At 42.0% G+C, this 13,213-nt stretch overlaps 1 protein-coding gene across 1 annotated transcript; it reads right to left on the minus strand.

Moving 5' to 3' along the window:
- Nucleotides 1-2,424: 2,424 nt before the first annotated feature.
- Nucleotides 2,425-7,634, minus strand: LOC131252861 (laccase-17-like). Its single transcript, XM_058253612.1, has 6 exons — nt 7,435-7,634; nt 7,174-7,325; nt 5,671-5,915; nt 5,448-5,576; nt 3,419-4,393; nt 2,425-2,788 (listed from the first exon to the last, which is right to left on the minus strand). Exons 1-6 carry the CDS (start codon nt 7,561-7,563, stop codon nt 2,658-2,660), a joined length of 1,761 nt encoding a protein of 586 aa, XP_058109595.1. The 5' UTR covers nt 7,564-7,634; the 3' UTR covers nt 2,425-2,657.
- Between the last annotated feature and the right edge of the window lie 5,579 nt (nt 7,635-13,213).

The raw sequence follows: 13,213 nt of genomic DNA on the forward strand, positions 1-13,213 counted from the left end.
CAAACCAAGTCGAATCAAGCTTTTTCCAGTCAAGTCGAGCAAACTAACCGAGCTTACTTGGTTCATGTACAACTCTATTCTTGCCACACAATTTTAATCTACTTAACTAGTGGACCAACATTATTTTAGTCCATGGCATGCCCATGATGTACCCTACCTAATAAATGGAAAGGATCTACTTATAACACCTGATCCTAGCACATGGATGTCTGACATGTATCCCACCCCTTGATGCATTGACCTGCGTGTGGGACCGGTGTGTGCATGGAATCCAACCTCTCTAGCAATATTTCTCCATCATGAAATTCGGACGCCTAAAAACATTAGACCATTCCAACCATCATGAGGATTGAAATATTGACTTGGATTGTTATTTTCTTGTTGTACATGATATCATGGTGTGAGTCATCAAAATATTTTATATGCTTGATTTTTGGAGCATCCCATTATTGTGGCAGAGATCACAAAATAAGAGGGTTGGATAGCCTACATAGAGCATGACGGCCCCACATAAGCAACATGGCGTGTGGACAATAGAGCGGGAGAAAAAGATGAGATGGGTTGCGAAAGGATACAGAAGAGCAAAAATAAGTGAAAAAAACAAATAAAAAGTCATTATCATGCAAGTGGGCCTTCATGTTGGTGGAATAAGTTTCAAAGATATGAGTGTAAAGCACACATGCCATCATTCATCAGGCAAGAGAATCCGTGAACATGTAATGGACCAAAAATAATGTCGGTCCACTAAACAAGCAACGCAAACCCATATGACAAAAATGGGCAATTAAACTTATATGGCCAAAAAAAAAAAAAAAGAAATTTAAAGAAAAAAGCTCAACATTAAAATCTCAACATATATGTGCAGCTTGTTTAACAAGTGTACTGCCTTGATTTTGGCATATATCTCACATGTTGAAAGTGTGCCCCACTCAATGAATGGCCCAAATCTCCGGTGGCATGGACGGATCTCGATCGCACATTTCACCACCTCATATGAGGGGCGCTGCTAGTCGCGAATCCAACTAATAGGAGGAGGTGACTTAGATAGTTGGTACTCTTGTACAGTGGTGGTTGATATATCTAAATCACCAATGATACTCTTGGATACTCGACATATTCTTGGATACTCAACATGACAGGATTTGATTGGGTCATGTGTTGTTCTGCAGAGGGACCTATGTAAAGCATGCTTTGCTTGAAAGTTGTTTCATCAATTACATAGTCGTCCATCACTCATTTTGTTAGCAACATATGGCTCAATCAAATCCCACCACAGCCTCCCTTGAAAATTGTACACATGTATGAATAACATAAAAATAAACAGTCCAAATTGTACAAACAGCATTAGATAGAGTCTAATCTGAAACTATGACTTATTAAATAATTCTAACCTTTGATTTGGGTCCATTAGTATGATAATTTTAAAGTAGTATATTATTTTTTAGATCATTAGATGATCGTCCATGATTGTGTTTTTGTCTGCCACATGCCTTTTAGTGATATGGTTCCACCATATTCCACTTTATTCCAATCTTCATTATCATCTAAGATTTTACCTTGGCTTTGTGGTGACATTTAATCAATCAAATGTATTACACCTGTGGGGCCCATCTATAGTGATTATATGATAATCAAGCCCTCTAAAAAGTGGACCCCAACTTATTTACATGATAATTTTCTGTATAATCATCCTGTAGAGTTTTGATGTTCCAAGGTGGATCCAAATGGCCATTTATACAAGCAATCATCACCGTCCCTTTTTTTAGTTGAACATGCACCATCATTTTATTTCCCTTTTCAGCAATTTATTTATTGGCCACAAAAAAGGTTAGAAGATTCATCATATTCTAGTAATTTTGTGGGGGCCAACAAACCAATGGTCAGAATCATTGAACCTTGGATCCGAAATCTGACCCATGTGATAAATAGTTCGGCCTAGCACACCAATTCCTGTTCCCACTCATAAAATAAATCAGTGGGTCACTTGTGACTTGACTAAGCTTGAATTTAAAATCCCAATTCTTAAATGGTTGGGTCTAAGCCTCCCTTTCCCATTTAAAGAGGGGAAGTTATTTAATACTCTGGCTACAGGTTACACTTAATACACAGGTATTCTAAAATTGAAATCTGGTTTGATTGGACTAGTCTACATTCATGACCTCTGATTTTATTTTTTATTTTTATTTACCCTTCTTTGTCAAAATTAGACATTTTTCGTTATTAATCATCTATTAAACGTCCACCAATACGAAAGTTGGTATCTAAATTAGTATAATTTTTTTGTTCATGATACATCTCAATTGGCCCATAATTTGAGTAGTTTAATTTGAATTACTTATGCTCCCTGTATGGAATTTCTAAGTTCCTGAGTATCATCCACCACTCTCTGCCAGAGTATCAAAGTTTTTTCTCATTGGAATAACAAAAGAAAATGGGGGAAATCAACTCGATTTTTATTGGCACAAAATGGGACACACAAAAAAAAAAAAAAAAAAATTCAAAGATACAACATCAAATTCTCAATGGGGAATGAGTGGGTCCTCTACAATGTAACAATCAAAGCCGCATACTCAGATATGTTGGCATACGTGGCACTTTGGATCTAAAAAAGAATAAGTTAAAACCATAAACGAACGGCGGATCTGAGCTCATCAAGATCAACACTGAGGGAGATCGGACGGTGGAGGTGGCAACTTCTGATTCGGCAGCTTCCCGTCCAGGACAACCCACGCCATCTTCAAACCCCAGCTTGTGTGAACTTCCAGGTGGCAGTGCATGAACCATACACCTGTTGCCACGTCATCAACCATGCCATGTCAGCCAAAAAACGCATTAGTTACTATCTTTGTAATGAAGAATGTATCTCCATCAGATGGGAAAGAAATTGTAGGGTCCTGATGCATCTGAACATATATGTAGAGTGCCATGATACGTCCATTTGGTACAAGTGGAGCCCCTGATAGATGATCAGAGCCGTCAAACCTGTAGAACGCACCATGGATGGAGGAAATTCCTAAAATATTTCAGCTCCGGAGATACTCATCCAATATTTCGCCTTCCTCTCTGATCAACGGGTGAAGATCTTCTAACTTGGGTTTTTTTTTATTCTTTTAGCATTTCCCATCCACGACGGGACCATCAGATTGGACGGTTTGGATCATGTAAACCTGGGCTCCACTTGCATGAATCAGCACATCAGGACACTGATATTGATGATATGCAAAAACCCATTACTCATGTGAATACAAACTCAATGCACACAGGGAGTACCGAGGGTTGGTACGCACATTCTCCCCCACCACGTTTGGCAGGAATCCAGCAAGCATTTCAAAGTGAGAAATTCCAAAAACCCATTTCAAGATTCCATGTTGGGATTCCCACTTACCGTTTCCTTGTGCGTTTTATATATATTACTGACCTGGATTGTCGGCTAGGAAGCGAAGGGCAACCCAACCACCCGCCGGAACTCCGACGGTGTTCCTCTCGACAGGGTCGACAAGATTGAAGTTAGAGGGATCCTTGTTGGGGTTGTAGTTTCCGAATCCTTGCCCGACAACGAAGAAATTAAAACCATGGAGATGGAGAGGGTGGCTCTCCGCCCCGAGAATGCTTGTATCCTGCAGCACCAGCTCGACGCTTGTATTGAACGTAAGCACCACCACCTTAGTTCCATTACTCACCATCGTGTTATTGGGAGGGGTACCCGTGTAATTAAACGGGAATGGAGGGTTAGTTGGGAAGTTGGTGGTATACACACCATTGGATTGCCCGAAGAAATGAGCCTGGAGGAGGGCGGTGGTTGGCTGGATATAGGAGACGTTGTTGATGGAGGCAGAGAACTTAGTACCGTTGGGTCCTTGGCAGGTTTGGTTCTTGGGACATGGCTGACTTCCAAGGCCGACCGTGAAGAAGAACTGCCTATCAACGGTCTGAGGGACGTTGGCGGGGAATTGCACATTGGCCAAGCTACGTAATCTCCCTGTGTAATTAGCAGCGAAGGCAGTGTCATTTAGAGCTGGAAGGGATGGCTTGAAGAGTGGGAGGTTTTTTATGCTGGTAACATTCGATGGTTGAGATGAATTGGGTTTTTGGTATTCGAGTAATCCGACGGTGGTGGTGTTATCAATTGCGCCGCGGCCGGTAGAGTAGGGTCGGGCCGACATTAAGAAAGTGGCGTTTGGGTAATGGGGTTTGGTCTTGAGGAGGACGTTTGTGGTTTGGCCTGGTGTGATGAGGAGTATGTCAGTTTCAAAGGGCTTAACGTAGATGGCATCGACGTCGACGATGGTGAGGGTGTGGTTGGCGATGCTGAAGAAGAGTTCATCGTTGAGTGCAGCGTTGATCAGACGGAGGAGATACGTTTTACCTGCCTCCACACTCAGATTGAATGTATCTGAACCATATCATGCAATCCCAAAGAAATGTAAGATATCAATATACAGTAATAACCTATTCTATGTGACATCCATATGCTATAAAAACACGGAAACTCGGCTCCACTCGGAACTCTGTGAATTCGAGCCGACTCGGAAACTCGGAATTCGAGTCGACTCGGAAGGTCGAGGTTGAGTTGTGTGGGCCCCACCATGATGTCTGTCAAACATCTACCCCATCAGTCAGATGCACCATTTCATGGTAGGTCAGGAGCTTAAAAATCAAGTCAATCCATGACTTGAGTGGGCCACACCACATACAAGAGTTGAGAGGGGTTACTCTCCCATTAAAACATTCATAATCATTAATTGGGCCCACCGAGATGTGGTTCATAAATCCAGACCATCCATTGTGTGTGTTCCACTTGGATGAAGGGTAAACCAAGTTTCTGCTGCATCCAAAAATCAAGTGGGCCCCATCAAGTACTTTTATATGTTTTAAGCATGTCTGCACATGGTTTTAGATGGTATGGCCCACCTAAGTTCCATATACAGTTGATTTTGGGATATCCCGTGACCTAATGGGACCCATCAAATGCAATGTGTTGATGTCCGACACACATCACGGTGGGGCCCACATCCCATGAGGTCGACCTCATAGTTAGTGTGCGTGTATATATATATATACTCATTGAGTTTTTCTCTGAGTCTTGGGATCTGGTCAAGTCGAGTTGACTCAGTCAGGTCATGGAGAGTTTCTTCCAATTCTTAAACTATGATCTAGTCCATTGAACCGATTGGCCCCCACCATAAACGCGTTTGATTCAATTGCATGGTCTTCATATCAAACGATCATGTACCCTTTGATCACTGGCCTATATATGGATGGTAAGGAAACAAATGCAGCCATGCTCGATCTTCATTTGGTGGATGATTTCACCCATATTCCCCTAATCCACAGCGGTGCCCGTAAGATCAATGGTCTGGATCATAGAACAATAGCCCCTACATGTACAAAACCCTTCACGTCAAGGTGATTATTCCCAAAATGCCCTCATTGTAGTTTATAAGTACCTTTAGCTGAGCAGTTGTAAAGGAGTCCTGGAAGACCGTTGATGGTAAAAGCTTCTGACACATTGGGCCCAGCTCCCGTCTGTAGAGCCTGTGAGATAATGGCCTCAGGATCTACTTTGAACCACTCACCTGCAATTCATATCCAATCTCATCTTAATTATCATTTGATTAATTAATCATGTTTAAGCTGTATAACCATAGCATCTCGCCCGTCCATCATTACCGAATATGATCGGGACCGACTTGTACGGCTTGGCGAATGGGAAAGGTACACCGCGCTTAGGGAGGATCACGATCGGACCGTAGAGAGTCGCACGTAGCCATGAGAGGTGCGCGTGCCAGAAGAGAGTCCCACGTTGGCCCACGATCGTGAAGTTGTACACGTAGGACTGACCAGTCTGAATAGGGCACTGGGTCACGTACGCGGGCCCATCTGCCCATCCACTCCTAAGCTGTCGAACTCCATGCCTGTTCTCCCATCAGAACCGTCCATCGAAGGATCCAAAGCACATGTAAATTAGATTATTTTCTCAAATATTGTATGTTTAATTAAATCATGATTTAACGTTGTAGATTACAAATATGAAACTATAGGCCCACTTATCCATCACGCCAGTCTTCGACTCAGTAACTCGGTCTGACTCATCCTGTCCTGCGTCGGGTCAAGACTCAACTGACTCGGTCAGGGACTTAACCGATATGCAGAAGCTGTTCCAACGGGACGACGTGATGGACGGCCCTGATACCCCCAACTTCCTAGTATTAATCATCTTCCCAAAATACCCCCGTTCATTAGATTGGAAATTCGGGCTTGTTTGATATTCCGGTGCACCGGTAAATACCAGGCAAAAGAGTAATAACTATTTCCCCCCGTGTATTTAGAACATACCTTCTTAGTATTTTGACACGAAAGTGGAAGACATTACAAAATATACCTGGGTCCACTGTGATGCATTTCGCTTATCCACACCATTCATCCATTATACCATTTGAATTTATAGTGTGAACAAAAAAAAAATGAGTTATATCTAAAACCCAAGTGGACCACACCATCCAAAAAATGGAATCAAATATTTACTGTTAAAAACTTTGTGGAGCCACTATTTCTTTTGGTGTAGGCTACTTGAGTGTTATATCTACTTTATTTTTTGTTTTGTGCTTCAAAATATTGTAGTTAAATAAATGGACGGAACAAATATATCATATGCATTACCTCACGTTTCAAAAATTGAAACTATCTCTTTTAAATTAGTTTCAATGGCACAAATAACTATGAATTTTCAAACACGCCACGGTGGCAAATATTCTTCTCGGGAATTTCTCGAGAGATTATCAAAATAAAGATATTATCAATAAAATCTTGCTAAAATTAAATTTTAAAAATTTTATTACAAACTAATAAATAATTTTAAATTTTTAATATATATGATTACTATTCTTCTAGTCAAATTTTTAAATAATTTCCCAGTTGATATCACGATAAAATCACGAAACGTTGAAAACTGCTTACATTGTGAAAATCTCGCGATAATATCGTTCCACGCTGGGGTTCCACAACAAGTCCCCTACTATTGAGATTTCTTTCTTTTTTTCTTTTTTATTTAAAAATAAAAACTGTTACTTATATATATATACACACACACACGTGCATGCATACCTACGTACATATATACATGCATACCAAATAGCTGTTAATAAGTCACAAAGGTGGTGAGATGGTCCATACCAATGCAGGGTGACATTGTTCGTAACATGGTTAACCACCTTAACCACAACCCGATCGCCTTCCCGGGCGATGATCCTAGGCCCCGGATACTGTCCGTTAACGGTCAGGATGTTCCTCGTGTTGCACAGACGTGTCACATTTTTCATCCGAATCTGCAGAAAACACAAATCAACAAGCTTAAACGAAAAAGACCCACATCCAAATCCCTCATTAAAACACAATCAGCTTAGTTTTTCAAGTTGAAAAGGCCACACGACGCACATCGAACTTGTAGTGCCTTGTTATGCCTGCATGCTTAGCTTGTGCGAGCTCAGGCAAGAAGAACAAACCACTCAATGCAAGTAGAAATGCTACAATGGAAGCTGGTGATGGAAGATGAGAGACACCCATTTCTTCAAATCTCTCTCTCTTGAGTGAAAGATAGAGAAAGATGGTTGAAATTCTCTTTGCGTTGTAGGTAGTGGTGAAAAGGGCTTGTTTAAATAGAAATTCACAAGGGAGTGTTTGGTTGATTAGGTAATGAGATTATCAGATGGAACATGAAGGTTACGTGTCATGACTCCTAGGTTTTTTCTCCATTGAGGGTGCTGTTGGTCGAGCTGAATTTTAGAGTGTCAATAAAGTAAGACTATTTATTTATTTTAATTAGGAGCAATTTTCGCTTTATTCCCAAAATGCCCTTCACCTATTCCCATGCACGTAAACTACAGAAAGAATGAATACTCAGGTCCAACCGGTTGGGCCATAGTTTGTGGTCCATTCACCAAATAAATTTCAATTTTATCATGTGTATATGATTTCTAACTCTTTCAATACATTGGCCCCACCATGATATCACATTATGCTAAATAAAAAATAAAAAAAATCCCCATCCATTCATCAGGTTTGTTACAAACAGACAACAATGTCAAGCCGTTGAAAATTAACATAAGTGTGATCAACTCAATGAGTGGATGGTGCTTATTAATGTATAAGATAATCCTTGTGGTGGGGCCAACCTATTGGACGGGTTGGATGTACCACGTACATGAAAGGTGGGATGTTATCTACTAAGTGGACAGTAATCTAAGGGTCCAACTCGTTAGACTTGAGAACTTCTAGAAAGTATTTGTAATTACTAAATTACCAAAGTGTCCCTCAGAAAAGGACTAGGGGCACCATCATGAATAGTAGCAACAGGAACCTTTTACCGTAAATGCATGACACCCATGAAATAAAAATGGGGGTATGGGCATTTTCGTCCTTTTCTTTTGTTCTTTGGTGGGGTGTTCCTGATTCACTGATCACAGTGGCACTGGGGTTTTTATTATTAAAAAATAAACATCCATTTTTATTTAAGTATGAATATATAAGGTATTAGGAATCATGGGCATTTTGGTAATTTGGCTAGTTGATCTTGTTGGCCATTTTAGCTTGAGAAGAATATGGTTGTTGCAGGGATGCCAAGCTCTCAAGGGAATTCCTACCCCCTCTCGCTCTCTACAACCATTTTTCTTCGTAAATAAGGCACCAAGATCGACCCAACGTTAACAAGCTCGGCTCCAATACATCTCGACGTACCATAGCACGATACATCCGAACTCTAGCCTTTGGAAATGAACCATCTTCCAATGATCCACGTACAACCATTGATAAAAACAACTCCGTATGGTGGAAAGTCAACATATAATTAAAGCCATCGATTAAATGATTTCAACCCTTAGATAATTTGGACAGTTTGCTTTGAACATAAACCGTCATGATAACCTTTGTATAATAAAAGATTGAAATATTCAATTCGAGAGTTTTTTAAGGCATCCGTCGCCTACCAATTAAACTACTTGGGTCACTAACAAAACCCAGATCCAACGGCTACCTGGGTGGGGCCACCCTGATGTTTGTTAGAAATCTAACTGGTCCATCCGTTTTGTAAGCTTATTTTAGGACTCAGGATAAAAATTGAGAAGGATCCAAGAATCAAGTGGGCCATGCTAAAGGAATAGTTGGGTAGGAAAATTCCTACCATTGAAATCTCCTTAGGGTCGAGAGTGATGTTCACATGGTCATCCACGCCTTTTGTAACATCATTCCTATGAGATGAACTGAAAATACAAATGTTATCTTGATTCAAAACTTCTGGCCCCATGAATATTTCAACCATGGACGTTCAATTCTCACTTTTTTAGCACACTTGAGCATTGGATCCAGTTTATTTTTGGCCCATTTCCTAAAATGATCTCCAAAAACAGATGGACGGGTGGATTTCTCACAAACATCATGGTGGGCCCCACCTAGGTTTCTAGCGCGGGAAACCTCGGGGGAGTTCCTGCATAAGGATGCTGGGTGGGGCCACCACCTTGTTTGTAAGGAATCCAGCCCGTACATCCATTTTGAGATCTCAATTTAGGACGTGAGACCGAAAATGAGATGTATCCAACGCTCAAGTGGGCCCACAAGAGGAAATAGTGGGCATTTAATAAGCACCGTTGAAGCATTTTTATGGCCATAAAATTTTGTATCAGGTTATATTTTTTGTGTTTTCACTTCATCCCATTGGGAATGACATTATAAAGGGCTTGGATAGCAAATAAACATCAATGTGGAGCCTATGAAGATTTCAACGGTAATAATTTCTTTCTCCAATTTTCCCTCTCATGCGACCCACTTGAGTTTTGAATCAACCTCATTTTTTGTAGCGCGTCCTAAATTGAGCTCTCAAAATAAATGGACGGAATGGATTTATCACATACATTGCAGTGGCCCCACCCGGCATCCTTGCACAGGAACTTTATACAAAAGGCTTTTCCAGGAAATTCGCATGTCCCATTCACACCTACTCTTACCGATGGATGCACTTTTTCTTCTAGTTTTGGTGATACAATAGCATAAATGGCGGGACATCCGTTACCAAAGGGAAAAACAGGAAAAAGGACCCAAATAGTATGCAATACATGTTCCATGCAACGTGGCTATTTGGGCCCACCATATTGTATATTTAAAATCCACTCCATCCATAAGACAATAAGAGTATTCGCACATAAAATGTATCAGCCCCATATGAATGCCACGACAATAAGAGCATCGTAAAAAAATACAACTAAAATCACTAAGTTCACATGTTGTGGGCCAGCTGAGTTTTGGATGTGGCTGACTCTTTTTTTTTTATCTTCCCTTCATCCTGATTGTTCATACCTGCTGAATAGGTTTGACGAACGATATATACACCCTGGTGACCACCCGGCCTACGCACAAACCTATGGTTAGCATCACATCCCTATAATTTCTTGGAATATCGTGTATGCTCGACCAAATATCAGCCTACCTGAGCGCAAACGTAAAATAGAGTGCATGATCAAGGGAGTGGATTTTACGTATATGACGTGGTATAAAGAAAAGGATGTATTTTGTGAGGAAATAGTACTATGAGGTCGACCTCATGGAAACTCATGAGGTCGAGTTGTGTGGCCCCACTGTGATGTGTGTTGAACATCAACACCATGCACTTGATGAGTCCCTATAGGTTATGGGATATGTCAAAAATAAGCTATATACGGAATTCATGTGGGCCATACCATCTAAAACCATGTGAAGACATGCATAAAACATATAAAATCACTTGGTGGGGATCACTTGAGTTTTGGATGCAGTTGAAATTTGGTCTGACCCCTCGCCTAAGTGGAACACACACAATGGATGGTCTGGATTTGTAAAAGACATTACATTGGGCCTTATAAATGATCATAAATGTTTTAATGGGATGGTAACCCCTATCAACTGCATTATGTGGTGTGGGCCACCCAATTCATGGATTGACTTGATTTTTAAGCCAGTGGCCCAACATGGGATGGTGCATTTAACTGATGGGGTAGATTTTTGACACACATTACGGTGGGGTCCACGCAACTCGACCTCATGGGAAGTTCCCATGAGGTTGACATCATAGTACCATTTCTCCGTATTTGTCAACTTCAGTGGACTATACATCAGCCAGCATATCGGACAACAACTCGCTGCTGCATCTGTTGTACGGTAGGTAAAACACATTAGCTCCGTGAGCCCACTGTGTTATGCACATGACATCCACTCCGTCCATCATGTGCAACTTCTTATCTTAACCGTAACCCCAAAAATCAGCCTGATAAAAAAACTCAGGTGGGCCACCCCACGGGGAAGAAAGTAAAATCAATCATAAAGCCACTACATTAATGCGATGTGGCCCACCTAGCTTTTTTATCTGGCTGAAATTTTGTTGAGGTTGGATGGAATATACATACTGTATTGTATACGATTAGCTAACTTCACTATACAGTTCTGGCCGTTGAAAAGGGTCTTCCAACCGTCAACAGCGCTCGAGAAGATTTTCCGTTAGAGACGTTGGTTGGTGGAAATTCTCGCTTCGAACTATGAACTTGGCGGGAGGGAGAGCGATGCTCGGCCTGACACAAACCACCGACACGAAAATTACCCACATTGTCCTTTCATTTTCGGGAAGGATGTGGAATGTTGGACGGAATTCGATGGGTGGAATAGACATTTCACACAAGCGGATTTGACTCATCATGGGACGGTTGCGAATTCCGGGCGGTATGATTTGGTGGGTAGGGATTAAGATGCACGGCGCGGCATAAAAAAGTTCAGTGCAGTTCGTTAATCATCGTACACGTGGCAAATGATCTTGTAATCAGGTCTGTTTATCTGGCGGGCCACATTATCGATATGCCGTATGAAAATTTTCTACGGACGTGATTTACCTATGACTGGAAATTACAGGACTCCCTTGTAACCCTTGCATAGCCAACGCAATATTACCTCAACATGAAGTTCTATGGGGCCCACCCTAATGTAATATAAAATCCAGTCCATTCATCAGTTTCATATGGTAGGATGAGACCCAAAAAAATAAGGCAGATGTAAGACTAAGGTCTCATCCTAACACAAGCCAACGAACCTAATGAATGGAGGACCTTGCAGTGGCCTTGTAAAAGAATTTCCTGTGGCATTCGGTCAGCCAGTTATAACATCTAGTAGATAGTGACGCAATACATTTCATTGACTCACCGGACATTAGAGAACGTACTGTATACAACAACCTTTTGAAGGTTAGGGAGCCCCTCTCTGATAGGCATATTGGGCTAATGAAATGATAAAACATCATAGCTTGACGAACTCTTAATGCTACCCAGATTGGCTGGTGTACCACACACCGCTGACCTAGTTGGTGTGGGCACTTGTCAAAGGAGACCCTGGCTAGCGCAGGGGACCCTCCGCTGCCAAAGTCCGGCCTGGACTCGGGGTCTTAAAGTATTGAAAAGTCTTTTGGAGGAATGTGTTTTCGTACCTCTCAAGGTGAGGGCCCCCCCGTGTTTTATAGCTGCTGGGGCATTGAATCGTACGAGGATTCTCTTCCTGGTATTGTGCGCGAGATCTTCTCCTGGGATCACGGAATCTTCTCCTGGGATCACGGAAACAGGATCGTGCCCGTCTCATGCCTTCATCCGATTCCGTGAGCTTCGGGATCGGGAATCTTATCCCAAGACATCCGGAGTGCGGCTTCATCTTGTGACGGTCGATCCGATAAAGAGGTCCGCCCGAAGCATGCCCGAGACACTGACGACCCTGACGACCCGTCGGGGCCGACTCAACCTTTGCCTCGGTCTAGCGAATAACTCCTCGGATTTGACACATCCTTTGGTGGCCCGAGGCATTTAGTCCGAGTCTGCGGACTTGTATGTTTTGTCCCCAACAAGAGCCCCCTAAAATTTAAGTGAATTTTCATATGACACTGAGGAGTAGCGAGTGCTGAGTCGGTTCATAACTTAGTCCGAGACGAGAAGTAGTCGTTAAGCGCATTCATTGAGACCTTTGATGGGGACGGTTCAGCTTCTGACATCGTATGCGCCGTCGGCCATCAAATCGCAGGTCCCGCCAATGAGGATTGGACACGTAGTAAAGCTATTATTGTTGCTAGTCGGCGTGCTCCACGTGTCGAGTGGGGGAATCGATGCAGGCGTCGAATCATTTCCCCATTAATGTCTCCGCCGTAGGGCGACCTTATAAAACG

Source organism: Magnolia sinica, chromosome 8 (genome assembly GCF_029962835.1).
Source record: "Magnolia sinica isolate HGM2019 chromosome 8, MsV1, whole genome shotgun sequence".
Taxonomy (NCBI): Eukaryota; Viridiplantae; Streptophyta; class Magnoliopsida; order Magnoliales; family Magnoliaceae; genus Magnolia; species Magnolia sinica.

Coding starts and splice junctions, on each gene's coding strand:
- LOC131252861 (XM_058253612.1), bottom strand. CDS start 7,563: ATGGGTGTCTCTCATCTTCCATCACCAGCTTCCATTGTAGCATTTCTA. Junction 7,326..7,434: donor CAAGGCACTACAAGTTCGAT/GTGCGTCGTGTG, acceptor TGTTTTCTGCAG/ATTCGGATGAAAAATGTGAC. Junction 2,789..3,418: donor CTTCCTAGCCGACAATCCAG/GTCAGTAATATA, acceptor ACGTGGCAACAG/GTGTATGGTTCATGCACTGC.